This window comes from Mustelus asterias, chromosome 13 (assembly GCF_964213995.1).
Source record: "Mustelus asterias chromosome 13, sMusAst1.hap1.1, whole genome shotgun sequence".
NCBI classification, from domain to species: Eukaryota; Metazoa; Chordata; class Chondrichthyes; order Carcharhiniformes; family Triakidae; genus Mustelus; species Mustelus asterias.
The window spans coordinates 54037669-54063949 of NC_135813.1; the positions used below are offsets into that span (position 1 = coordinate 54037669).

The window sequence follows — 26281 nt, forward strand, 5'->3', positions numbered from 1 at the left end:
GAAGAGTCAGAACCTCTACCACCTAGGAGAAGGGCAGCAGATGCATGGGAATACCAGCACCTACAAACTTCCCTCCAAGCCACGCGCCATGCAATGTTCTTAATTATAATGCCATTTCTCATCACTGCTGCATCAGAATCTATGAACTCTCTCCTAACAATGCTGTCTGTGTACCTACACAACGTGACCTGAGATGGCTCAATAAGGCAGCTCACCACCTCTTTCTCAGGGGTAATAAGGGTTGGGTAATAAATGCTGGCATTGCCATGAATGAATTTTAAAAATAATTCAGCAGCAAGCCAACATGAACCCTTGCCTGTTCCCAGTGGTCAGTAATCAGTAATCAGGAATAAAGCACCTCTTTAGAGCCCGAAACAATAATCTGTTTCAACAGAGCAGCAGGGAAGCAGATTAAACATCAGTGTGCGCAGGTTAAATCCAGATTAGTAAACTGGCTTTAACTTTCCAACTGTAACCCATTGGAGCCTGCAGAGAGCACCAGAGACAAGTGATAAAGCAGTTAGCTCAGTTCAATATCCATCAAAATAAAGAGAAATAGGTGAACGCACTTACCTTGACATGGGGAGACTGCATCTTCTGATACAATTCCAGCGAATAATGGTGAAGCCACATTTCAACAAAAATCTGTGAATAAATAATAAGGAAAGTCAATGGCAAAAAACAATTTAGACCATCTCTCCTGTACCCACTCTCACTTCTAAATTTATCCCACCCTTGGGGTGTCATGGTGGCACAGTGGTTAGCACTGCTGCCTCACAGCACCAGGGAGTGGGGTACGATTCCTGGCTTGGGTCACTGCGTGGAGTTTGCACCTTCTCCCCGTGTCTGCGTGGATTTCCTCCAGGTGCCCTACAGTCTGAAAAATCTGCTGGTTGGCCATGCTAAATTCTCCCTCAGTGTACCCAAACAGTGGCGACTAGGGGATTTTCACAACAACTCTGTTGCAGTTTTAATGTAAGCCTATTTGTGACTAATAAATAAACTACTTTTACTTTACTCTACCTTAACTCTCCCATTCAGGTGCATTTTAAAATATCCATGTTTTTGCCTCGACTAATCCATCAGGCAGGTTATTCTAAACAATTTTTCATTTGCAAGTTTCAGTTTTAAATGGGCTAATGGTTTAAATATATCTGCCTCTGTTCCTGCTTCCCCAGCCTATTTGAGAATGTTCTATCCAATAAGGCTCTGGGGAACTGGGCATGAACAGCTCAAAGTCAAACTCCAGCTCTCTCTCACGACCAGCAATTTCTGCTTCATTGCTGTCTCGACTCATTCGGGTCACGTACTGGACTCACTGTGATTCCGTTCACACATGCTATCCCTAGAGTTATGGGATAAGAACAAGATCTTGCTGTTCTTTGTAGCTCAACATTACACTATACATTCATCCATAAACTATCAGGGAGACCCAAGCTATTAGTAATTCTTCTGACTACCCACTTTCAGATTTTTAAAATTCATCACGGTATACAAGTAAAAAATAGGATTCCACATTAAATACGGAATGCTTCACTAAACTATTCCATGCAACATTACGACCACGACCGCACTTGTCTTGGTTAAGGAGGAAGTCTGAACAACTGGATAAAAAGGGATCTTGAAAAGGAGGATTGAAATCAAGTTTAGCAGGTCAAAACACAAAATGAGCAATGGGAGGCCTTCAGTAAGATCATGGCTAAGCTGTTTGTGTTTCAAATTCCACATTCCCATCTACCCCAACAACTTCGATTCCACCTTTCCCTTAAAAATATTCGATGAACCCTACCTCCCCTTCTGAGGCAGAGTTCCAAAGTTGGACAACCCTCAGAGAAAGAATTTATCCTCATCTCGGTCCAAAAAGAGCGACCCCTAATTTTAAAACAGTTTAATGTTTATTTATTATTGTCAGAAGTAGGCTTACATTAACACGACAATGAAGTTACTGTGAAAACCCCCTGGTCATCATACTCAGGCGCCTGTTTGGATACACTGAGGGAGAATTTAGCATGGTCATTGCACCTTCCAGCATGTCTTTCGGACTATGGGAGGAAACTGGAGCACTCTGAGGAAATCCACACAGACACGGGGAGAATGTGCAGACTCAGAAAAATGCACAAAAAACTCTCAGAAGGCACAGACAGTGACCCAATCCAGGAATTGAACCCAGGTCCCTAGTGCTGTGAGGCAGCAATGCTAACCACTGTGCCACCGTGACACCCCTTTGTTCTGCACTCACCCACATCCTTTCCACGTCCACCTTGTCAAGACCGTTCAGGATTTTTTATACTTTAATCAAGTCAGCCCTTTCTTCTAAACTCCAGTGGAAACAAGGCCAGTGTGTCCAACCTGCCCTCGTAAAACAACCTGCTCATTCCAGGTATCAATCTAGTAATCCGCCTTGGAACTGTCTCCAACACATTCACATCCTAATTAAGCAGTAATTTGCTTTACCTTAGCATTTATATCCTTCCTTAAATAAGGAGACTAAAATTGCACACAATATTTGAGAAAGTTACTTTTTCTTGCAGTTTGTTTGGCTCTAATTTTCTCCCACCTTTCTGCTCTGACGAAGAGTCTATGACTCAAAGCGTTAACCTGCTGAGTTTTGCCAGCATCCTCTCTTCTTGTTTCACATTCCAGCATCCGCAGTATTTAGCTTATTTCAGAGTTTAATTCACTGCCATTTTTCTTCCAGAAATGCCTTCCTTGAAGTACTGCTCTTCTTCCCAACGGGATTTCCATGTCTTTCTTTTACCATGTTTGATTGTGACAGTTGGTGTCTCAGTGTGGGAGTGCTGCTCGGGCTGCAGTAGAGAGTGACAGTTGGTGTCTCAGTGAGGGAGTGCTGCTCGGGCTGCAGTAGAGAGTGACAGTTGGTGTCTCAGTGTGGGAGTGCTGCTCGGGCTGCAGTAGAGTGTGACAGTTGGTGTCTCAGTGTGGGAGTGCTGCTCGGGCTGCAGTAGAGAGTGACAGTTGGTGTCTCACTGTGGGAGTGCTGCTCGGGCTGCAGTGGAGAGTGACAGTTGGTGTCTCAGTGAGGGAGTGCTGCTCGGGCTGCAGTAGAGAGTGACAGTTGGTGTCTCAGTGAGGGAGTGTTGCTCGGGCTGCAGTAGAGTGTGACAGTTGGTGTCTCAGTGTGGGAGTGCTGCTCGGGCTGCAGTAGAGAGTGACAGTTGGTGTCTCACTGTGGGAGTGCTGCTCGGGCTGCAGTAGAGAGTGACAGTTGGTGTCTCACTGTGGGAGTGCTGCTCGGGCTGCAGTGGAGAGTGACAGTTGGTGTCTCAGTGAGGGAGTGCTGCTCGGGCTGCAGTAGAGAGTGACAGTTGGTGTCTCACTGTGGGAGTGCTGCTCGGGCTGCAGTGGAGAGTGACAGTTGGTGTCTCACTGTGGGAGTGCTGCTCGGGCTGCAGTGGAGAGTGACAGTTGGTGTCTCAGTGAGGGAGTGCTGCTCGGGCTGCAGTAGAGAGTGACAGTTGGTGTCTCAGTGAGGGAGTGCTGCTCGGGCTGCAGTAGAGAGTGACAGTTGGTGTCTCAGTGAGGGAGTGCTGCTCGGGCTGCAGTGGAGAGTGACAGTTGGGGAAGTGTGGGGAAGTTTTTTTTTTTTTTTTTTTTTCTTGCTGGTAATGGCTTCAGGGATGGCAGTTCAGGCAGTATGCTGCATCTCCTGTGGGATGTATGTGGTGAGGAAATCCAGTAGTGTTTCAGGAGATTTTAGTTGTAAGAAGTGCATTAGATTGCAGCTTCTAGAGGAGCGTGTAAAGGAGCTGGAGGGGGAGGTAGAGGAACTCCGCATAATTCGGGAGGCGGAGGTGGAAGTTGATAGGAGTTATAGAGAAATAGTAACTCCTAGAAATGAGGCTTGGGTCAATGCCAGGAGGAGGGGTAAGAAGCAATCGGGAAGACAATCCCCTGGGGCGGTTCCCCTCCATAATAGGTTTTCGGTGCTGGAGGCTACAGTTGAGGAGGAATCAACTGAGCATAGAGAGCAGATCTCTGGGGGTGAGCCGAGTGAGAAAGCTCAGGTGGTTAGGGGCTGTAAAAGACTGGGCCTTGTGATTGGGGACTCCACAATTAAGGGGACAGATAGGAGGGTCGGAACTAAAGGTAGGGACTCAGGGTTGGTGTGTTGCCTACCAGGGGCTGGGGTCCGGGATGTGTCTGACAGGGTATTCAGGACTCTTAGGGGGGAGGGAGATAAACCACAAGTTATTGTACATGTGGGGACACACGACATAGGGAGGATAGGGGAAGGGGATATTAGGCAGGGATTTATGGAGTTGGGGTGGAAACTAAAGGCCAAGACTGACAGAGTGGTTATCTCTGGACTCTTGCCTGTACCACGGGATAGTTTAGAGAGGAATAGGGAGAGGGAAGGTTTGAATTCATGGCTGAGGGGATGGTGCAGGAGGGAGGGGTTCAGGTACTTAAGCAATTGGGGCTCGTACTGGGGAAGGTGTGACCTCTATGAGAAGGATGGTCTACACCTTAATCAGAAGGGGACCAATATCCTGGGGGGTAAATTTGCTAAGGCCATGCAGGGAGGTTTAAACTGATTCGGGGGGGGGGAGGGATCCTGAGTAGTGGGGCTGAAAGTGAGGGATGCATGGATGGGGACTGCAATGCACGGCATTGCAGAGGTGGGGTGGAGCAGGGTTTGAAATGTGTATACTTCAATGCCAGGAGTATTCGCAATAAAGTGGGTGAACTTGCAGCGTGGATCAGTACCTGGGACTTCGATGTTGTGGCTATTTCAGAGACATGGATAGAGCAGGGGCAGGAATGGATGCTGCAGGTCCCGGGGTTCAAATGTTTTAGTCGAAGTAGGGAAGGAGGTAGAAGAGGGGGAGGGGTAGCATTATTGGTCAGAGATTGTATCACAGTGTCAGAGAGGAGGTTTGATGAGGACTTATCTGTTGAGGTAGTATGGGCGGAGATTAGAAATAGGAGAGGAGAGGTCACCCTGTTGGGAGTCTTTTATAGACCTCCTAAAAGTTCTAGAGAGGTTGAGGAAAGGATTGCGGAGTCAATCCTGCTTAGGAGTGAAAGTAATAGGGCAATTGTTATGGGGGATTTTAACTTGACTAATATTGACTGGAATTGTTATAGCTCTAGCTCGTTAGAGGGGTCAGTTTTTGTTCAAAGCGTGCAGGAAGGTTTTTTGACTCAGTATGTAGACAGGCCAACTAGAGGTGAGGCTATATTGGATCTGGTGCTGGGAAATGAGCCAGACCAGGTGCTAGACTTGGAAGTTGGTGTGCATTTTGGTGATAGTGACCACAATTCGGTTACGTTCACCTTAGTGATGGAAAGGGATAGGCATGAACCTCGGGCCAGTGGTTTTAGCTGGGGGAAGGGTAATTATGAGGCTATTAGGAGAGAATTAGGAAACATAGGTTGGACTAGGAGATTACAGGGACTGGGAACGTCCGACATGTGGAGTTTTTTCAAGGAGCAGCTACTGCGAGTCTGTGATAGGTATGTCCCTGTCAGGCAAGGAGGAATTGGTAGGGCTAGGGAACCGTGGTGCACCAAAAAAGTTTCTTTGTTGGTTAAAAAGAAAAAGGAGGCTTATGTTCGGATGAGACGTGAGCACTCGGGTAGTGCACTAGAAAGCTTTAGATTGGCTAAGAGGGAGTTGAAGAGCGAGCTTAGAAGGGCTAAAAGGGGACATGAGAAGACTTTGGCGGATAGGGTTAAAGAGAATCCTAAGGCGTTCTATAGGTATGTCAAGAACAGAAGGTTGGTTAGGGCAAGTTTAGGGCCAGTTATAGATGGCAGAGGGAAGTTATGTGTGGAACCGGAGGAGATTGGTGAAGCATTGAACCAATATTTCTCTTCGGTGTTCACGCAAGGGGACATGAATATAGCTGAGGAGGACACTGGGTTGCAAGGGAGTAGAATAGACAGTATTACAGTTGATAAGGAGGATGTGCAGGATATTCTGGAGGGTCTGAAAATAGATAAATCCCCTGGTCCGGATGGGATTTATCCAAGGATTCTCTGGGAGGCAAGAGAAGTGATTGCAGAGCCTCTGGCTCTGATCTTCAGGTCGTCGTTGGCCTCTGGTATAGTACCAGAAGATTGGAGGTTAGCGAATGTTGTCCCATTGTTTAAGAAGGGGAACAGAGACTTCCCCGGGAATTATAGACCGGTGAGTCTCACTTCTGTTGTCGGCAAGATGTTGGAAAAAATTATAAGGGATAGGATTTATAGTTATTTGGAGAGTAATGAATTGATAGGTGATAGTCAGCATGGTTTTGTGGCAGGTAGGTCGTGCCTTACTAACCTTATTGAGTTTTTTGAGAAAGTGACCAAGGAGGTGGATGGGGGCAAGGCAGTGGACGTGGTATATATGGATTTTAGTAAGGCGTTTGATAAGGTTCACCATGGTAGGCTTCTGCAGAAAATGCAGATGTATGGGATTGGGGGTGATCTAGGAAATTGGATCAGGAATTGGCTAGCGGATAGGAAACAGAGGGTGGTGGTTGATAGTAAATATTCATCATGGAGTGCGGTTACAAGTGGTGTACCTCAGGGATCTGTTTTGGGGCCACTGCTGTTTGTAATATTTATTAATGATCTGGATGAGGGTATAGTTGGGTGGATTAGCAAATTTGCTGATGACACCAAAGTCGGTGGTGTGGTAGACAGTGAGGAAGGGTGTCGTAGTTTGCAGGAAGACTTAGACAGGTTGCAAAGTTGGGCCGAGAGGTGGCGGATGGAGTTTAATGCGGAGAAGTGTGAGGTAATTCACTTTGGTAGGAATAACAGATGTGTTGAGTATAGGGCTAACGGGAGGACTTTGAATAGTGTGGAGGAGCAGAGGGATCTAGGTGTATGTGTGCATAGATCCCTGAAAGTTGGGAATCAAGTAGATAAGGTTGTTAAGAAGGCATATGGTGTCTTGGCGTTTATTGGTAGGGGGATTGAATTTAGGAGTCGTAGCGTTATGTTGCAACTGTACACAACTCTGGTGCGGCCGCACTTGGAGTACTGTGTGCAGTTCTGGTCCCCACATTACAGGAAGGATGTGGAGGCTTTGGAGAGGGTGCAGAGGAGGTTTACCAGGATGTTGCCTGGTATGGAGGGGAGATCCTATGAGGAGAGGCTGAGGGATTTGGGATTGTTTTCGCTGGAAAGGCGGCGGCTAAGAGGGGATCTTATTGAAACATATAAGATGATTAGAGGTTTAGATAGGGTGGATAGTGATAGCCTTTTTCCTCTGATGGAGAAATCCAGCACGAGGGGGCATGGCTTTAAATTGAGGGGGGGTAGTTATAGAACCGATGTCAGGGGTAGGTTCTTTACCCAGAGGGTGGTGAGGGATTGGAATGCCCTGCCAGCATCAGTAGTAAATGCGCCTAGTTTGGGGGCGTTTAAGAGATCCGTAGATAGGTTCATGGACGAAAAGAAATTGGTTTAGGTTGGAGGGTCACAGTTTTTTTTTTTTTAACTGGTCGGTGCAACATCGTGGGCCGAAGGGCCTGTTCTGCGCTGTAATGTTCTATGTTCTATGTTCTATATGTTCACCTTCATTATTTTCCATTTCCCTCTTGGTGTTTGACAAGGTGTTGGCAAAGGTGGTAAGGTGATTACCAAAACTCGCTTCCACAGCCACATTTCATTCCTCAGCCACCGTCTCTAACTCACCCCCGTGGGATCCAAGTGCCCGTCATGTTTTGAGTCCGCCCAGAATTACAGGGATTTCTGGGGCATACAATGTTCCTTGGGCTGCTATTCTCATCGCATCGGAGGTCCACACTCCTTGCCATGTGCTGCCATATGTACACACGCAACCTCACTCTCTAGCAACATCAACCTGCCCTTTCTCAAAGCTGTCCTTGTACCCAGTTCCATTTTATTCTTCGTCTCATCTGACACCTTAACAAGGAGCTTTTCATCTTCCTTTCTGATGTTAAACATAGAAACCCTACAGTGCAGAAACAGGCCATTCAGCCCATCAAGTCTGCACCGACCACAATCCCACCCAGGCCCTACCCCCATATCCCTACACATTTACCCGCTAATCCCTCTAACCTGCACATCTCAGGACACTAAGGGGCAATTTTAGCATGGCCAATCAACCTAACCCGCACATCTTTGGACTGTGGGAGGAAACCGGAGCAGCCGGAGGAAACCCATGCAGACACGAGGAGAATGTGCAAACTCCACTCAGACAGTGGCCCAAGCCGGGAATTGAACCCAGGTCCCTGGAACTGTGAAGCAGCAGTGCTAACCACTGTGCTGCCGTGCCGCCCTTAAGGAACACAAGTTCCAACAACTTACTGATACCAATGCTCACCTGGAACTCTCCATCTTCCCATCCCTCTGACCCCATTCCTTCCTCTAATCCTTCTCTTTCCGTGTATGCACCATTCTCTCTGATCTGCCCCTCTCTGACACTGAATGTTCAGTACCCAGCAAAGGACTCAGTATCATCCTCACCTCAATGAATTTCAGGCTGGGCATGACGCTAAACTTATCCTCTCCATCTCAATGCTTATCTTTTTGCGCGGGAGTCTTTCCCTCATAAGAACATAAGGAATAGGAGCAGGAGTAGGCCATCTAGCCCCTCGAGCCTGCCCTGCCATTCCATAAGATCATGGCTGATCTGAAGTGAATCAGTTCCACTTACCCGCCTGCTCCCCATAACCCTTAATTCCCCTACCGATCAGAAATCCATCTATCCGTGACTTAAACATATTCAACGAGGTAGCCTCCACCACTTCAGTGGGCAGAGAATTCCAGAGATTCACCACCCTCTGAGAGAAGAAGTTCCTCCTCAACTCTGTCCTAAACTGACCCCCCTTTATTTTGAGGCTGTGCCCTCTAGTTCTGGTTTCCTTTCTAAGTGGAAAGAATCTCTCCACTTCTACCCTCTCCAGCCCCTTCATTAAATGGGTCCTTTCACCCACCTTCTGGTCTCCGAGCTGCTCTTGACCTTTGCATTGAGAACTGTCTGCACAACACTGGCTACCTCAATTTCTTTCTCTCTCTCATCCATTCTGACCTATCTCACTCTGAACTTGCTGCAGTCTGCTCTCTTGGGTCCATCTTGTGATCAAACCTGCTGACAAGGGTGCGCTGGCGTACTGACCTTTCCATTGCAGAGGCTAAGCACCAACTCTCAGACACTGGACCATGACCCTACCACTCAACATCAAGCCATTGTTTCCAGGACTGTCACTGATATCATCTCTGGAGATCTTCCGTCCACAGTTTCCAGCCGGAGTCTCGCAGCCCCGGACTGCCCGCTTCTACCTTCTTCCCAAAATCCACGAACAGGACTGTTCTGGTTGATCCATCGTGTCCACCTGTTCCTGCCCCATTGAACTCATTTCTTCCTCTTTTGACTCCACTTTCTCTCCCCTTGTCCAGTCTCTCCCCACCTACATTCCTCATTCCGCTAATGCCCTCTGCCATATCAACAATTTCCAGATTCCAGGACCTGATCTCCTCTTCACTCTCCATCCCATCCCCCACCAGGAGGGTCCCAGGATTCACCGGTTCTTCCTCGAGCAGAGGCCTGAACAATCCCTGATCATTACCGCTCTCCCCCATCTGGCTGAGCTTGATCTGTCACTCAACTATTTCTCCTTTAACTTGTTTCACTTCCTCCAAATAAAAGGTGTGGCTATGGACCGCAGTTATGCCGGTCTTTTTGTGGGTTAGGTGGAGCACTCCTTGCTCCAGTCCCAAGACCCATTCCCACAACTCTTCCGTTTATATCGTTGAATGTATCAGTGCCGATTCATGCTCTCATCTGGACCTGGATAAATTTATTGATTTGCTCCAAATTTCCACCCCTTCTCTCCCCTTCACACGGTCCATCTGTGACACTTCCCTTTCTTGACCTCTCTGTCTCCATTTCCACTGATAGACTGAGCACTAATATTCATTACAAACCCACCCACTCCCAGAGTCAGATGTATTCACGCATACAAATTCTCATGGGCCATCTCAAAGAAACACTGTTTACGTGGTCATGACAGTGGTTACTGAGACAAAGCAGGCAACAGGAGAGGTAACCAAAGACTTGGCCAAAGGGAAAGGTTTTGCAAGAGGGGGAGCAGTGGCAGTTGAGGGAAGGAGTTCCATTATGGAGACGATTCACCTGATGGTATATGCGCCAACGGTGGAACTAAGGGGAGAATGTTGCACAAAAAAGATCAGGCAGAGAGGACCACAGAGCTGTGGCAGGGAGGTGATGGGAAGAGGTCAGGAGGAGATTAAAATGTGAAGATTATGCAAGTCAGTGTGTATAGATTGAGGGGTGAACAGGACTTTATGCAAGTTGTTTTGGGTGAGTTTAAGCGTACGGAGAATGGGACGCTGATCGGGGTAATATTGGAATAGGCGAACCACAAAGTGATAAAGGCGTGGATAAGGGCTGCAGAGTCAAAGACATGCTCGGAAGATGGAAATAGGAAATTGTAGTGGTGAGGACTTGAGATCAGGAGTTCAGCTTTGAATCAAATATCAAACTTATAAACTTGATTTCTAAAGCTCGATACAGTTCTATTCGTAAAGTAAATGCAAACTGCTACCTGCCTCTGAAGTGATATCCATTATTCTGACCAAGGTAAAAATCCAGGAAGAGTGATACAAAACTCTGTTCACTTTTACCTGAAGCAATGTTTCCGATCTCCAAATTTCCTGTGCAGCTGGGTCCGTATTCACTGAGGGCTGATGGGATATGTGACGCTTCAACAGGCTAGTGTGCGGCCCACCGTAGGATGTGAATGGCACACTCTGAGTTCTGTCAGGAACCAAGCGCAAAGAGAATCGGAGTTATACATCAACAATTTCTATACGAAGTGAATCAAAATTAATATTCAAGGAGCATACAGTAGATGGAAAATAAACATGTAAAATATTCTCCTCTCCTGTTACTGCCTCTGATAATCTCACTCCCAACTCAGTAACCCGTCTCCTCATGTTAATGGCTACATTTCAAAAATCGACCTGGGCACTGGAAATGACAAAGTCACACCCAGCACCGGTATGCCTGCAAAGTCCTCCTTACTAACGTGCAGAACTAGAAAAGTCATTCCACAGATTACTCAAGCAACAGCCTGACAGTCATACTCACCAAACATTACCTCACAATGTGAAGCATACAATTGATTTGAGCTAAGCAATCCCACAACCAATGCATCAGATTTAAGCTCAGCGTTCTTACCACATCCAGTCTTGAATGGCACTGGACAATTAAACTAAGAGGAAGAGGAGGCTCCACAAATATCCACACCCTCAATGATGTGGAGCCCAACACATCAGTGCAAAAGATAAGGCTGAAGTATTTGCAGCAATCTTCAGCTGAAAGTGCCAAGCAGATGATCCAACTAGGCTTCTCCTGAGGTCTCCAGCATCACAGATACCAATCTTTAGCCAGTACAATTCATTCAATGTGATAAAGGGATGGCTAAAGGCACTGCAAAGGCTATGGAGCCCTAACAACATTCCAGAAGTAATACTAAAGACTTACTTTCCACCCCTAGCTAAGCTGTTCCGGTATAGTTACAACACTGGCACCTACCCGGCAATGTGGAAAATTATCCAGATAGGCTCCATACACAAAAAGCAAGACAAATCCAACCCATCAGTCTACTCTTGTTCATCAGCAAAGAGAAGGAAGGTGTTTCCCACAGTGCTATCAGGCAACACTTATACAGCAATAACCTGCTCAGATCATGGTCTCATTTCAGCCTTTGTCCAAACATAAGATGGAAGAGGTGAGGTGAGAAGAGTGGCTGCCCTGGACTTCAAGGAAGCATTTGGCTGAGTATGGCATTAATGAACAAAACTGAAGTCAATGTGAATCAGGGGAAAAAACTCTGCTGGTTGGAGCCATATCTAGCACAAAGGAAGATGGTTGCAATTGTTGGCAACCATTTCAGTCCCAGAACATCGCTGCAGATGTTCCTCAAGGTAGCATCTTAGGCCGTACCTACCATCTTCCGTTGCTTCATCAATAATTTTCTCGCCAAAAGGTCCGAAATGAGAATGTTCCCTGCTGATTGCGCAATGTTCGGCACCATTCATGATTCCTCAGATACTGAAGCAGTTCATGCCCATAAACAGCAACATTCAGACATTGGCTGATAAGTGGCAAGTGTCTTGGGCCGAATTTGGGCATTCCTTTTTACTATCTATGGTAAATATGTTTGTATGGGCTGTGGGTTTTCTTATCCCCGCTGGTTGCTCCAATTAAATGATTTCTAGCAGCAAACATTTTGAATGTTTGAAAACAAAGGAGGTTAATTATCACACTTTCCCCAGAAGTTAAAACATGATGTTTCACTCAACTCAAAGATTTGATAAAGATATAATTAGTATTTTTGTCTCAGTCTTTTTCATGGCAGGCCTGTAGTTTGAGCTGAGTTGATGCTTCAGTTGGTGTGAAAGTTTGCCAAACAGGATTCTCTGCTATGAAGCCTCTTGACACCGAATTCCAGGTTGGTGATTCCCAGCGGAGCCCATAGTTGGAACAGGGTTAAGGGTGTCCTTCTCCCATTTTGAAGGTATTTGCTGTTCATCACCTCGTCTGCTTGGATGACTTGTAGCAGGTTCAATGGCTTTCTAATGGAACTCTGTCTCTAACACAGCCTCTTGCTGCTATTTAAAAAGCAGGCAAGATGGCAGCTTCCTTGCCATGTGACTTGTACAAGTCCTTTTCCCAAAAACAGTGGTGGGTTGATTTACATATGTGTCGTCATTTGACACCCTAAAATTCACATTTGTCCAAAACATACAGGGTTTTGATGTTTTGTTTGTCTCTTGTGAACAGAAAGTAAAAATCAGTTAGATGATATTATGGTTCTTTTCCTGATGGTACATCTTCAAAGGGATGTGAGAATTCCCAAGATGGCAGTAAATGTCCATATTTAATTTGCTTGAGACTCAAGGACTGCCTGGGGCTCAAAATGCCAATGGGTCACATGGTTTTCAGAGGGCATTTTAATTTGATTTGATTTATTGTCATATGTATTAGCATACAGTGAAAAGTATTGTTTCTTGTGTGATCTACAGATAAAGCATACTGCTCAGAGAAGGAAATGAGAGAGTGCAGCATGCAGTGTTACAGTCATAGCTAGGGTGTAGAGAAAGATCAACTTAACACAAGGTAGATCCATTCAAAAGTCTGACAGCAGCAGGGAAGGTGGTGTTCTTGAGTCGATTGGTATGTATCCTCAGGCTTTTGTACCTTTTTCTCCGAAGGAAGAAGGTGGAAGAGAGAATGTCTGGGGTGTGCGGGTCCTGACTTATGCCAAATGCTTTGCCAAAGCAGCGGGAAGTGTAGACAGAGCCAATGGATGGGAGGCTGGTTTGCGTGATGTATTGGGCTACATTCACGACCTTTTGTAGTTCCTTGGGCAGAACAGGAGCCATACCAAGCTGTGATTCAACCAGAAAAAATGCTTTCTATGGTGCATCTATAAAAGTTGGCGAGAGTCGTAGCTGATATGCCAAACTTCCTTAGTCTTCTGAACCTGCTACAAGTCATCCAAGCAGGAAAAGTAGAGGTGTTCGTGGGCTTTCTTAACTATAGTATTGTTGGCATTCGGGGGGGGGGGGGGGGGGGGGGGGGGAATCTATCTCATTCCTGTACTCTGTCTCATCACTGCTTGAGATCCGACCCACTACGGTGGTGTCGTCAGCAAACTTGAAAATCGAATTGGAGGGGAATTTGGCCACGCAGTCATACGTGTATAAGGAGTATAGTAAGGGGGCTGAGAACACAGCCTTGTGGGGCACTGGTGTTGAGGATTATCGTGGAAGAGGTATTGTTGCCTATCCTTACTCATTGTGGTCTGAGAGTTAGGAAGTTTAGGATCCAGTTGCAAAGGGAGGTGCCGAGGCCCAGGCCACGGAGTTTGGAGATGAGTTTTGTGGGAATAATGGTGTTGAAGGCTGAACTGTAGTCAATAAATAAGAGTCTGACATAGGTGTCCTTGTTATCTAGGTGTTCCAGGGTTGAGTGTATGCTGTGGACCTGTTGCGGCGGCAGGTGAACTATAGTGGATCCAGGTAGTCTGGGAGGCTAGAATTGATTCGTGCCTTTTGAAACACTTCATGATGGATGTCAGAGCCACCGGCCGATAGTCATTATGGCACGCTGCTTGGTTTTTCTTAGGTACCGAGATGATGGCCATCTTCTTGAAGCAGATAGGGACCTCAGATTGTTGTAAAGAGAGGTTGAAGAGGTCTGTAAATACCCCCGCCAGCTGTTCCGCGCAAGATCTGAGTGCTCGTCTGGGCACCCCATCCGGGCCAATCGCTTTCCGTGGCGTAACCTCCAAGAAAGCTGCTCTGACATCTGCAATGATGACCCCAGATACAGGTTCATCCAGGGCTTCCAGGGTGGAGGGCGTGCTCGCGCTGACCTCTTGCTCAAAATGGGCGTAGAATGCATTGAACTCATCAGGGAGGGAGGCGTTGGAGCCGGCGATTTTACATGCCTTCATCTTGTAGCCCGTTATGTCTTGCAGACCTTGCCATAGTCTACGGGGGTCAGTGTGGCTCGCCTGGGACTCTAACTTGGTCCGGTACTGTCTTTTGGCATCTTTGATGGATCTCCTGAGATCATATCTGGCTTTCTTGTATAGACAGTAAGAAGTCTCACAACACCAGGTTAAAGTCCAACAGGTTTATTTGGTAGCAAAAGCCACTAGCTTTCGGAGCGCTGCTCCTTTGTCAGGTAAGTGGGAGTTCTGTTCACAAACAGAGCACATAAAGACACAAACTCAATTTACAAAATAATGGTTGGAATGTGAGTCTTTACAGGTAATCAAGTCTTAAAGGTACAGACAATGTGAGTGGAGAAAGCGTTAAGCACAGGTTAAAGAGATGTGTATTGTCTCCAGACAGGAGCTTGCAAAATCTCACTAACTGTCCTGTCTGGAGACAATACATAGAAATCATAGAAACCCTACAGTGCAGAAGGAGGCCATTCGGCCCATCGAGTCTGCACCGACCACAATCCCACCCAGGCCCTACCCCCATATCCCTACATATTTTACCCACTAATCCCTCTAACCTATGCATCTCAGGACACTAAGGGGCAATTTTAGCATGGCCAATCAACCTAACCTGCACATCTTTGGACTGTGGGAGGAAACCGGAGCACCCGGAGGAAACCCATGCAGACACGAGGAGAATGTGCAAACTCCACACAGACAGTGACCCGAGCCGGGAATCGAACCCAGGACCCTGGAGCTGTGAAGCAGCAGTGCTAACCACTGTGCTACCGTGCACACATCTCTTTAACCTGTGCTTAACGCGCTCTCCACTCACATTGTCTGTACCTTTAAGACTTGATTACCTGTAAAGGCTCGCATTCCAACCATTATTTTGTAAATTGAGTTTGTGTCTTTATATACCCTGTTTGTGAACAGAACTCCCACTTACCTGATGAAGGAGCAGCGCTCCGAAAGCTAGTGGCTTTTGCTACCAAATAAACCTGTTGGACTTTATCCTGGTGTTGTGAGACTTCTTACTGTGTTTACCCCAGTCCAACGCCAGCATCTCCACATCATTTCTTGTATAGGTCAGTGTCACCTGACTTAAACACCTCAGACCTGGACTTCAGCAAGCAGTGGATATCCCTGTTCATCCATGGTTTCCGGTTGGGTAACACACGGATTTGCTTCTTTGGCACACAGTCTTCTACACACTTACTGGTAAAGACAATTTGCGTTCATCTATGTTCAAAATTTTAAAATATTGACTAAGTTCATAATATACTGTAACATGACAAGGAATATTCACACCACAAGTGTCAGGCAATGACCACATCCAACAATAGAGAATCTAACCATTTCCCCAGGACATCGCAACGCACTTGATTGGCATTCAATCCACGACCTCAAACATTCATTTCCTCCACGACCAAGCGCAAAGTGTCTCCCATCCACAAGATGCACAACAGCAACTCATTAAGGCTCCTTCGACAGCACTTTCCAAAGTCGGGACCTTACCAACCAGAAGGACAAGGGAAGCAGGTGCATTTGGAGCACCATCACCTGCAAGCTCCCCTTCAAGTCATTCACCACGCTGACTTGGAAATAAATCACCATTCTTTCACTGTCACTGGATCTCTCTCCCTAAGAGCACTATTTTTTATATATATAGAAACCCTAGTGCAAAAGGAGGCCATTCGGCCCATTGAGCTGCACCGACAACAATCCCACCCAGGCTGTATCCCCATAATCCCACATATTTACCCCATTAATCCCTCTAACCTATGCATCCCAGGACATTAAGGGGCAATTTAGCATGGCCAATGCACCTAACCCGCAAATCTTTGGACTGTGGGAGGAAACCAAAGCACGTGGAAGAAACCCAAGCAGACACGAGGAGAACATGCAAACCCTACACAGACAGTGACCCAAACCGGGAATGCAACCTAGGTCTCTGGAGCTGAGGCAGCAGTGCTAACCACTGTGCCGCCCCACAAGGACTGCAGTGATTCAAGGAAGCAGCTTACTACCATCTTCTCAAGGACAATTAGGGATTGGAAACAAATGCTGACTTAGCCAGTGATGCTCAGGCCTTGTGAAAACATACATTAATAAGCCCTCTCACACTGTCACTCAGTGAACCGGCTCAATCACTGCAACAGTTCGATTTGAATCCACTCCATCACATGGTCACTCAGTAACCTCTCCTCTCAATGTATTATTGACCATCTCTTCAAATGTCAATGCAGATCCCTTGCTCTGTAATCACTCAACACCGTTTGATCAGTGTTACCTTCACTGATGCTCATTCAACCGTCCCAACCAAGTCCTCTCAATAACATTAGCACTCAGCAGGCATATAAAACTATCAGCTCCCCAAGTCACCAAAGGGAACCCACACATTTAGTGACAGGCAAGCACTGAATAAAGAAAAAACTAGCTAGCATTATCCTGGTCCCAAAAACATCCAATGCAATTACAGGTCAGAAAATGAGCAGACATACCTTGGTGTTGGAGGTGAGACAGTGCCACATGCATTCAAGAATGGTGATGGTGGCACGTTCCCCTCTATTGGAAGGAAGTATTTCAGGTACCTGTCCACTATGACAAAATAGGCACTGTCTGAGGTACTGAAGAGCTGCCCTGGTGAGCAATTCTGTAACATGAATTGAGAGCACACTGAAGAACACAAGGAATATAATCCTTTGCAGACTTTGTGAATTCATATCATAGGGGGCGTTACCCAGTAATCTCCCAAAGCATTCTGTGAAGCACCTGAGCATTTAGAGAGGTTTAGTATAGAAATCATCATCATAGAAACCCTACAGTACAGAAAGAGGCCATTCGGCCCATTGAGTCTGCACCGACCACAATCCCACCCAGGCCCTACCCCCATATCCCTACATATTTTACCCACTAATCCCTCCAATCTACGCATCCCAGGACACTAAGGGGCAATTTTAGCATGGTCAATCAACCTAACCCGCACATCTTTGGACTGTGGGAGGAAACCAGAGCACCCGGAGGAAACCCACGCAGACACGAGGAGAATGTGCAAACCCAACACAGACAGTGACCCAAGCCGGGAATCGAACCCAGGTCCCTGGAGCTGTGAAGCAGCAGTGCTAACCACTGTACTACCATGCGCCCCAATGTGTGCTCAAGAATACTCAGCATGGCTTTGTCAAGGGCAGATCGTGCCTTACGAGCCTGGTGGAGTTCGAAAATGTGACTAAACACATTGATGAAGGGAAGGTGGTAGATGTGGTTTATATGGATTTTAGCAAGGCATTCGAGAAGGTCCCCCATGCAAGGCTTCTAGAAAAAGTGAGAGGGCATGGGATCCAAGGGGCTGCTGCCCGGTGGATCCAGAACTGGCTTGCCCAAAGGAGGCAGAGAGTGGGTATAGATGGGTCTTTTTCTAAATGGAGGTCGGTCACCAGTGGTGTGCCCCAGGGATCTGTTCTGGGACCCTTGCTGTTCGTCATTTTCATAAATGACCTGGATGAGGAAGCGGAGGGATGGGTTGGTAAGTTTGCCGACGACACGAAAGTTGGTGGGGTTGTGGATAGTCTGGAGGGATGTCAGAAGTTACAGAGGGACATAGATAGGATGCAAGACTGGGCGGACAAGTGGCAGATGGACTTCAACCCAGATAAATGCATAGTGGTCCATTTTGGTAGGACAAATGGGATGAAGGAGTACAATATAAAGGGAAAGACTCTTAGTACGGTAGAGGAACAGAAGGACCTTGGGGTCCGGGTCCACAGGACTCTGAAATCGGCCCCGCAGGTGGAGGAGGTGGTTAAGAAGGTGTATGGTGTGCTGGCCTTTATCAATCGAGGGATTGAGTTTAGGAGTCCGTGGATAATGATGCAGCTATATAAGACCCTCGTCAGACCCCACTTGGAGTACTGTGCTCAGTTCTGGTCGCCTCACTATAGGAAGGATGTGGAAAAGATTGAAAGGGTGCAGAGGAGATTTACAAGGATGTTGCCTGGATTGAGTGGCATGCCTTATGAGGATAGGCTGAGGGAGCTCGGTCTTTTCTCCTTGGAGAGACATAGGATGAGAGGAGACCTAATAGAGGTGTATAAGATGTTGAGAGGCATAGATCGGGTGGACTCTCAGAGGCTTTTTCCCAGGGTGGAAATGGCTGCTACGAGAGGACACAGGTTTAAGGTGCTGCGGGGTAGGTACAGGGGAGATGTTAGGGGTAAGTTTTTCACAGAGGGTGGTGGGCGAGTGGAATCGGCTGCCGTCAGGGGTGGTGGAGGCAAACTCAATAGGGTCTTTTAAGCGACTCCTGGATGAGTACATGGAGCTTAATAGGATGGAGGGTTATAGGTAGGTCTAGAAGGTAGGGATGTGTTCGGCACAACTTGTGGGCCGAAGGGCCTGTTTGTGCTGTAGTTTTTCTATGTTCTATGTTCTCACTTCTTCCAATTGATTAAAGGCAGCAAAACCAATGAAACACCCTTGCGGCCCACACTTGCATTAGCAACCCTCATGTTCAAATATTTAAATCTGCGCAACTAAAGACAAGCGGCACTTTTAACAACAAATAGTGTTTAGATACCATCTTCGACATGATAAACTTTCCAAAGTGCTTCACAGGATTGAATATCAAACAAGGCTGGATACTGAGCTACATAAGGAGATATTAGGACAGAAGATCAAATGCTTGGTTCGGGCTAGGTTTTAAGGAGTGTGTTAAAGAGTAAAGAATAGAGATCAGAGAGGTTTAAGGATGGAATCTCACCTTGCAACACTGTCAGCTGAAGGTGTGGCCTTGAACAGTGGGACAAAGGATACTGGCATTATGCAAGAACTCAGGATTGCAGGAGTGCAGAGGGGTGTGGAGCTTGGAGAAGTTATGGAGATGGGAAGGAGCAAAGTCAGACAGGGACCTGAAAAAAGGTACGAAACTTTGAGAATGCAAGCCTTGTCGGATTGGGGGCCCATGTAGATCAATGAGCACAAAGATGATAGGTGAAAGAGACTTGACAGGAGTTAAACGGTAACTTTGGATAATCTCAAGTCCACAGAAGGTGCAAAGTGGGTGGGAGGCAGCCTGGAGAGCACTGGAATAGCTGACTCTAGGGGTACCAAGGCACAAATGAGAGTTTCAGCATCAGATAAGCTAAAGCAGGGCAGAAATGGCCAATGTTAAAGGTGGAAGTCAGTGATCTTGGCGATGGGGAAGATATGTGGTCACAATTTTAGCTCAGGGTCAAACAATGTCAAAGATTGTTCTTTGGCCGCTTCAGCAGTCAGGGAGAAAGATGGAGTTCGTGGTGAGTTCTGAAGTCACTGGCATCAGTCTTTCAGCTGATTTACACAGGAAAGCTGGAGTGAGGAAGGGATAATGGTACTCTGACACTACAGTACTGAAGGGTGGCTGAGCATTATTCAGAGGGACAAAGAAAAATCAAATATTGCTTGGTATTTGAGACACCATGGACGGAAGAACAAAGTGCACAACTGGCACCAAAGGATAGGAGCATTTATCATCTGTGTTACAGAAAGTTTCCAGAGGAGGCAATTGAATGTTCCCTTCAATCTGCACACATCTCAAAGGCATAGACACCTACAGGACTCGGCATTTACCACTAATGAAGGAATAACAGGAATGAGGTTTTACACAGTGGAAGCATTTCTTTCTGAGCTCCACTTCAGACAGCCTTGGCAAGCAGGACAACAGAGTTCCAACTCCAGGATATTTAACTGACATCCATCAGTACTTCCAGTTCTCCACATAGCGAGTAGAGTCAGGTTTCAAATTTGCTCACATATAAAGAACCAAACCAGAATATGATCCTTAAATTCTGTTGTGGAAGAAATAGGCTGTGTCTCAAACATCACTAGACATGATAGAGGTAGCACATTGAACTTTGACTCATTATTTGGAGTTTATTTGGATTAGGGAAGTGGTGTCTCACAGGGATTGCTAATGAGACCAGCATGTTCAATCTTTCCAATCTCAGTTGTCGTATCATCCTCAAATTTCCTTTGTACCTTCTGCAATGCCTCTATATCCATTTTCATAATATGGAGATCACAACCAAGTTTGGTCTAACCAAGGTTCAATAAATTCAGAGTTGGAGTCCGAGTCATTACAGCATAGAGGCATGTCACTCTGCCCATCAAATCCATGCTGACTCCCTGCAGAGCAATCAAATTCCTTCCATCAATGTCTAGAGTACTGCAAGTTTATTTCTCTTAAGTGCCCACCCAATTTCCTTTTGAAATCAGTCAGTGCTTTCACCACCTTCGTTAGGCAGAGTTCCAGCTCATCACCACTTGGTGTAAAAAGAAAGTTTTTCCTCACACCCCAAGCAGCCCTGCCTAGAATCTGAAAAGTACCCTCCCAGGATCTTGTACCATCAAATAGGAACAGCTTTGGGAACAACTTTGCTTTGCCTGCCTTAATTCTGTTCTTCAGTTCTGTATCAATTATTTATCTTAAGGAATAAGCCCTAGTGCTAGGTTTGCTAAAGAGTTTAACCCAAGTCACTCCTTTTAGCGATTTGGTAACTTGTGCCCAGAGATCCCTTTGCTCCTTCACTCCATGAATGATTTCAAAAGGAAATGAGATTACTCTGCAGAGAGCTGACATGGACTTGATTGGCAGATGGCATGCCTCTGTGCTGTAATGTCTCTGACTGTATAGAACCTTGGCTGGACCAAACCTGGGAACGCACTTCACTGCTCTGATCTCCATATTATAAAAAAAGGTACAAAGAAAATTTACAAGGATGGTCCGACAACTGAAAGGTCATATAAATGTTGGAATGATTAAAATTAGGGATGCATAAGAGGCCAGAATTAGAGGCACACAGATATCTTGGACGGTTGCAGAGCTGGGGGAGATGATAGAAATAGGGAGGGGCAGGGTCATAGTGGGATATGAAAACAAGGTTGAGAATTTTAAAATCAAGGCACTGCCAGTGAGTAAGCACCGTTGAGTGGATTAATAAGACTTGCTGCTAGTTAAGATATGCAAAGCAGAGTTTTGGCCAGCTCATGTTTATATAGCGTGGGAAAGAGGTGATATTTGGATAGGTTGGCAGCAAGTGGTGAAATCGTGTGATGTTATGGAGGTGGAAGTAGGGTGGAAGCTCACGTGGCACATTAACACCAGCAGGGACCTGATGTTAGATCTGTTTGTGGTGTAAAAATTTGGTATTAGAATGGAGCTGCCTTGTCTTCATGGGATGAATTACTGGTCACATAGGACTAATGTTATTTAACTTAGATCCCGCAACTCTACCAGCACAGAGGATATGCCAAACCTGTTGATGGGCAAGACTCGGACAGCAGCGTTATCTCTGTCCTTTAACCAGTGTTGCCTCACATCCAGCAGTACCAACTTACCCGTGGTGTGGTGAGATGCATAGCTAAATTGAAGAGATAGTATTCGAAGGGATCTAGTCATGCAGGTTAAGAATTACAAACAAGTCTACTTAAGTAAAAGCAACTCTTATCAAAGTCTCTGCACTGTTGGCTTGTTCCTTGACCGTTCAAGAGATATACCCAACAATTAAACGTGTTTGACACAAAAGAAGAGCATTATCTGCATATCACTACAATGTTTTAATTTAATAATTGACTCCTAGTTCTCCAGAAGCAGAGATTTTCTTCTAAAGAAACATTATTCTCTTTACTAAGGGGGAAGAGCATTCAGTAAGACTGAACATTTCAATTGCCTCGAGGGTACAGATCAGGCCAAGTGTATTTACAGTCAAATGTGAAAACAATACAGCGGATCTGTCAAACAGAGAGCATCAAGTAACATTTGATGGCCAACTTTTGAACTTCTTTTCACACCTGCCCCAGTATCCATATTGGAATTTGGCTCCAATGGGCACCAGCTACATCCCCAATTTCCAAACTTGGGGGCTTATTTCCACAAATCAAAGGTGAGGAACAAGTTAGAATCCATACAGTGCAGGAGGCCATTCAGCCCAGCAAGTCTGCACCAACTCTCTGACACAGCATCACATCCAGACCCTCTCCCCCACCCTATCCCTGGGATCCATGTCGTCATTTACCATGGCCAATCCATCTAACTTACACATCTCGAGACACTAAGGGACAATTTAGTATGGCCAATTCACCTAACCTGCACAGTTTTGGATTGTGAGAAGAAACCGGAAGAAACCCACGCAGACATGGAGAGAACATGCAAACTCTATACAGTCACCCAAGGCCGGAATTGAAACCTCCAGGTTCCTGGAGCTGTGATGCAGCAATGCTAACCACTGTGCCACCATGCCACAGTTAATAAAGCTGTTAAAGCATAAAAGATATTTGGCTTTACAAATGGAGGTATTGAGTACAAATGCAAGCAGCTTATGCTAATCCTTTGTAATACCATCAGGCAAAGTCAACATGGTTTTGTGAAAGGAAAATCATGTTTGTCAAACTTACTTCAGAGTTCTTTGAGGATGCAACAAGCAGAGTGGATAAAGGAAAACCAGTAGATGTAATGCATTTGGTTTTCCAAAAAACATTGGACAAGGTGCCAAACAAGAGGTTACTGCACAAGACAAGAGCTCATGATGTTGGGATGATATATTAGCATGAAAAGAGGATTGGCTAACTAACAGGAAACAGAGATTCGGGATAAATGGGTCATTTTCAGGTTGACAAACTAATAAGTGGAGTGTCACAGAAAACAATATGGAGGCCGCAACTATTTATGACCTATATTAATGATTTGGATGAAGGGAATATTTCAGACTATTGATACCAATAGCACCCTAACATCCGAGCTCAGACTATTGCACTCAGCATAGATCAGGGATCAAAGCTGGGGCTTTCAGGTCCATGTAGCTCAGTAATACACTGTCGTAAAACACTGTCACTATTTAAACAGCCATTCTAGGATCTGAAATGACTCCTTTTGAGTGATTTTAATCATGATGTGTATGTTATTGCTAACATGCCAGCTCAGGATGGGTGCAGCGATGTTTAAGAGCTGAAACATATGGCAGTGAGTCATCAGCAAACACAGAGCTGGCAGATACATTTTCAGACATTCTTTCTAGGTTTCAAATAATTCTTTCTGAAAGCATAAAAAGATGTCAAAATGTCTTCTACTAAAGCAGGGCAATATCACTAATAAAAATGGCCTGAAACCAGCTGTTCAAATGATCCCAAAGTATAAGCATCCTGTAACACAAATTGTAAAATGGAAAGTAACTGCACTGACCAAAACTGCAAGAAACTACAAAGGGTCATGAATGAAGCCCAGACCATCACGCAAACAGCCTCCTATCCATTGGCTCCGTCTACACGTCCCACTGCCTCGGGAAAAGCAGCCAGCAAAATCAAGGACCCCACACACCACGGACATTCTCTCTTCCGCCTTCTTCCATTAGGAAAAAGATATAAAAGTCTGAAAACAGGTACCAACCGACTCGAGGACAGCTTCTTCCCTGCTGCCATCAGACTTTTGAATGGTCCTATCATATATTAAGCTGATCTTTCACTTCACCCTAGCTATGACTGAAACTATATCCTATTCTTTCCTTCTCCTCTATGTGCTCTATGAACGGTATGTTTTGACTGTATAGCGCACAAGAAACAATACTTTTCACTGTATACCAATACATGTGACAATAATAAATCAAATCAACTTGTATCAATTCAATGCTGTTGCAGCAGCTTCAGTTCCACATACAATGCAGTGAAAGGATACTGAGTGAGAGACTGAGATTAGCCAGCCCAGAGGGAGGAAACTGCAGCTTGTTATGATATAGTGGAAAATCGGGTAGGACGCCTTCCTGGATTGAAGCTTTCACAGGACCCTAAATTAGAAAAAAATACCAATAGAATAGAATCAGTAAACATTGAGATTCTCAGGGAAGCAAATGCTAAACTCTAAATAGTTTGCATGTTTATCTTTTATAAAAACGTCTGCAACAGGAACCTAAACATTACATAAACTATATGCAAAGATACGGATATAAGGAAGACAACCATCAGATTAGAGAGGTCTCTGCAAGTGAAGATCGGGTGTAACTGCAGTAGTCATAGCAAAGGTTTTTTTGAACTACGGCGGAAGATTGTCAAGGACAGAATCATAGAAATCATAGAAACCCTACAGTGCAGAAGGAGGCCATTCGGCCCATCGAGTCTGCACCGACCACAATCCCACCCAGGCCCTGCCCCCACATATTTTACCCACTAATCCCTCTAACCTACACATCCCAGGACTCTAAGGGGCAATTTTTTAACCTGGCCAATCAACCTAACCCGCACATCTTTGGACTGTGGGAGGAAACCGGAGCACCCGGAGGAAACCCACGCAGACACGAGGAGAATGTGCAAACTCCACACAGACAGTGACCCGAGCCGGGAATCGAACCCGGGACCCTGGAGCTGTGAAGCAGCAGTGCTAACCACTGTGCTACCGTGCCGCCCTGCAGGGACACTGCAGGGCAGATTCATACTGATTCTCAGGTTAGGGTAAAGCTCCCAAATGAATATTTAGCACCAGTCTATATTCCCGTTGATGATATTTATGTTGCAGATGTGGCTGTTTAGTGCTGAGCAGAATTAATACAACTGACAGTAATGTCGTTTTGGAGAGGAGGGAAACGCGATGCCCAGGTAATATCAATAAGGGTGGATGAAGGAAACGTACAGGTGCACTGAGTGTCTGCCTGTTTTTTCAAATACCTAACAGAGTTAGGGACAGTTCTCTTAAACTGGCAGCCAGATCATGTAACAGTCCGAGCAGAGACATGGAATTATAGGCCCATCAGTCAAAATCCATTATTGGGAGGATCCGAGAAGATACAAGAGATGCCTTTTATGATTACTGGGAAAAGGAAGGGTCCATTAGAAATCCCAACACAGTGCCTGAAAAGCTAAGCCATGCCAAATAAACACGGTAGTTTGTTTGTGATGAAGTCACTAGGGTAGTGAAGAGGGACTTTGAGCTCATGTTGCCTATCAAAAGTTTTCTGGGAATTCAGATAAGTTACTTCAAACTCAGTTTACTTCACAAAGTAGAATCGTGTGCTGTCAGTAAAAAGTTGAAGTGCTGATATAGGAATTTGCTCCAATCCTACAACTAAAACAGTTGTATTGCAGTTAATGGATGTGGTCCACGCTGAAAACAGGTTATTTGTGGCTTTCTCCCGTTTTAGCCCCACTATTCTTCACAGTTTTTATCAATGATCTGAGAAAGTGGCGTTGGGGCATTATACAGAAGTATACAGATGACACAAAAATCTGTGCAAGGTGGTAAAGAATTGTAATCAATCGCAAAACATTCAGACGGCAGCAGACAACACAACATGGACCAGAGTAGCTGAAGACAAAACAGTCTGAACATTGTGACAAAGAATCACGTAATTATAACAATAATCTGCAGTGAAATGCAAATGCTTCCAAGCCACTTCAAGTGGGCAGGAATATTAGTTTTCCCTTTGTTTACCTTCTATTACTGTCAAGGCCAACGCATTTGCATCAAATCACCAAAGCAACCTCAGCATTCAATGCAGTTAAGTTTAAAATTTATTACTGTCACAAGCAGACACCCATTAACACTGCAATGACGTTACTGTGAAAATCCCCTAGTCGCCACACTCTGGCACCTGTTCGGGTGCACAGGGAGAATTTAGCATGGCCAATTCACCTAACCAGCACGTCTTTCAGACTGTGGGGGAAACCAGAGCATCTGAAGGAAACCCACCCAGACACAGGGAGAACTCCACACAAATCACCCAAGCCAAGATTGAACCCGGGTCCCTGGCGGCATGAGGCAGCAATGCTAACCACTGCACCAACATGCCCTGCAT

The 26281-nt window shown here is 45.7% G+C and overlaps 1 protein-coding gene across 4 annotated transcripts in view; it reads right to left on the bottom strand.

Annotated features, from left to right (window-relative positions):
* Positions 1–26281, bottom strand: part of smpd4 (sphingomyelin phosphodiesterase 4) — a 76856-nt gene that overhangs the window by 40458 nt on the left and 10117 nt on the right. For all 4 annotated transcript variants that reach the window (XM_078226782.1, XM_078226779.1, XM_078226780.1 and 1 more), the window contains 5 exons: positions 24172–24280; positions 21843–21895; positions 16970–17121; positions 10630–10762; positions 574–645 (listed from right to left, as the gene is read on the bottom strand). In XM_078226782.1, the coding sequence (XP_078082908.1) occupies positions 574–645; positions 10630–10762; positions 16970–17121; positions 21843–21895; positions 24172–24280 (519 nt within the window). The remainder of the gene's footprint in view (positions 1–573; positions 646–10629; positions 10763–16969; positions 17122–21842; positions 21896–24171; positions 24281–26281) is intronic.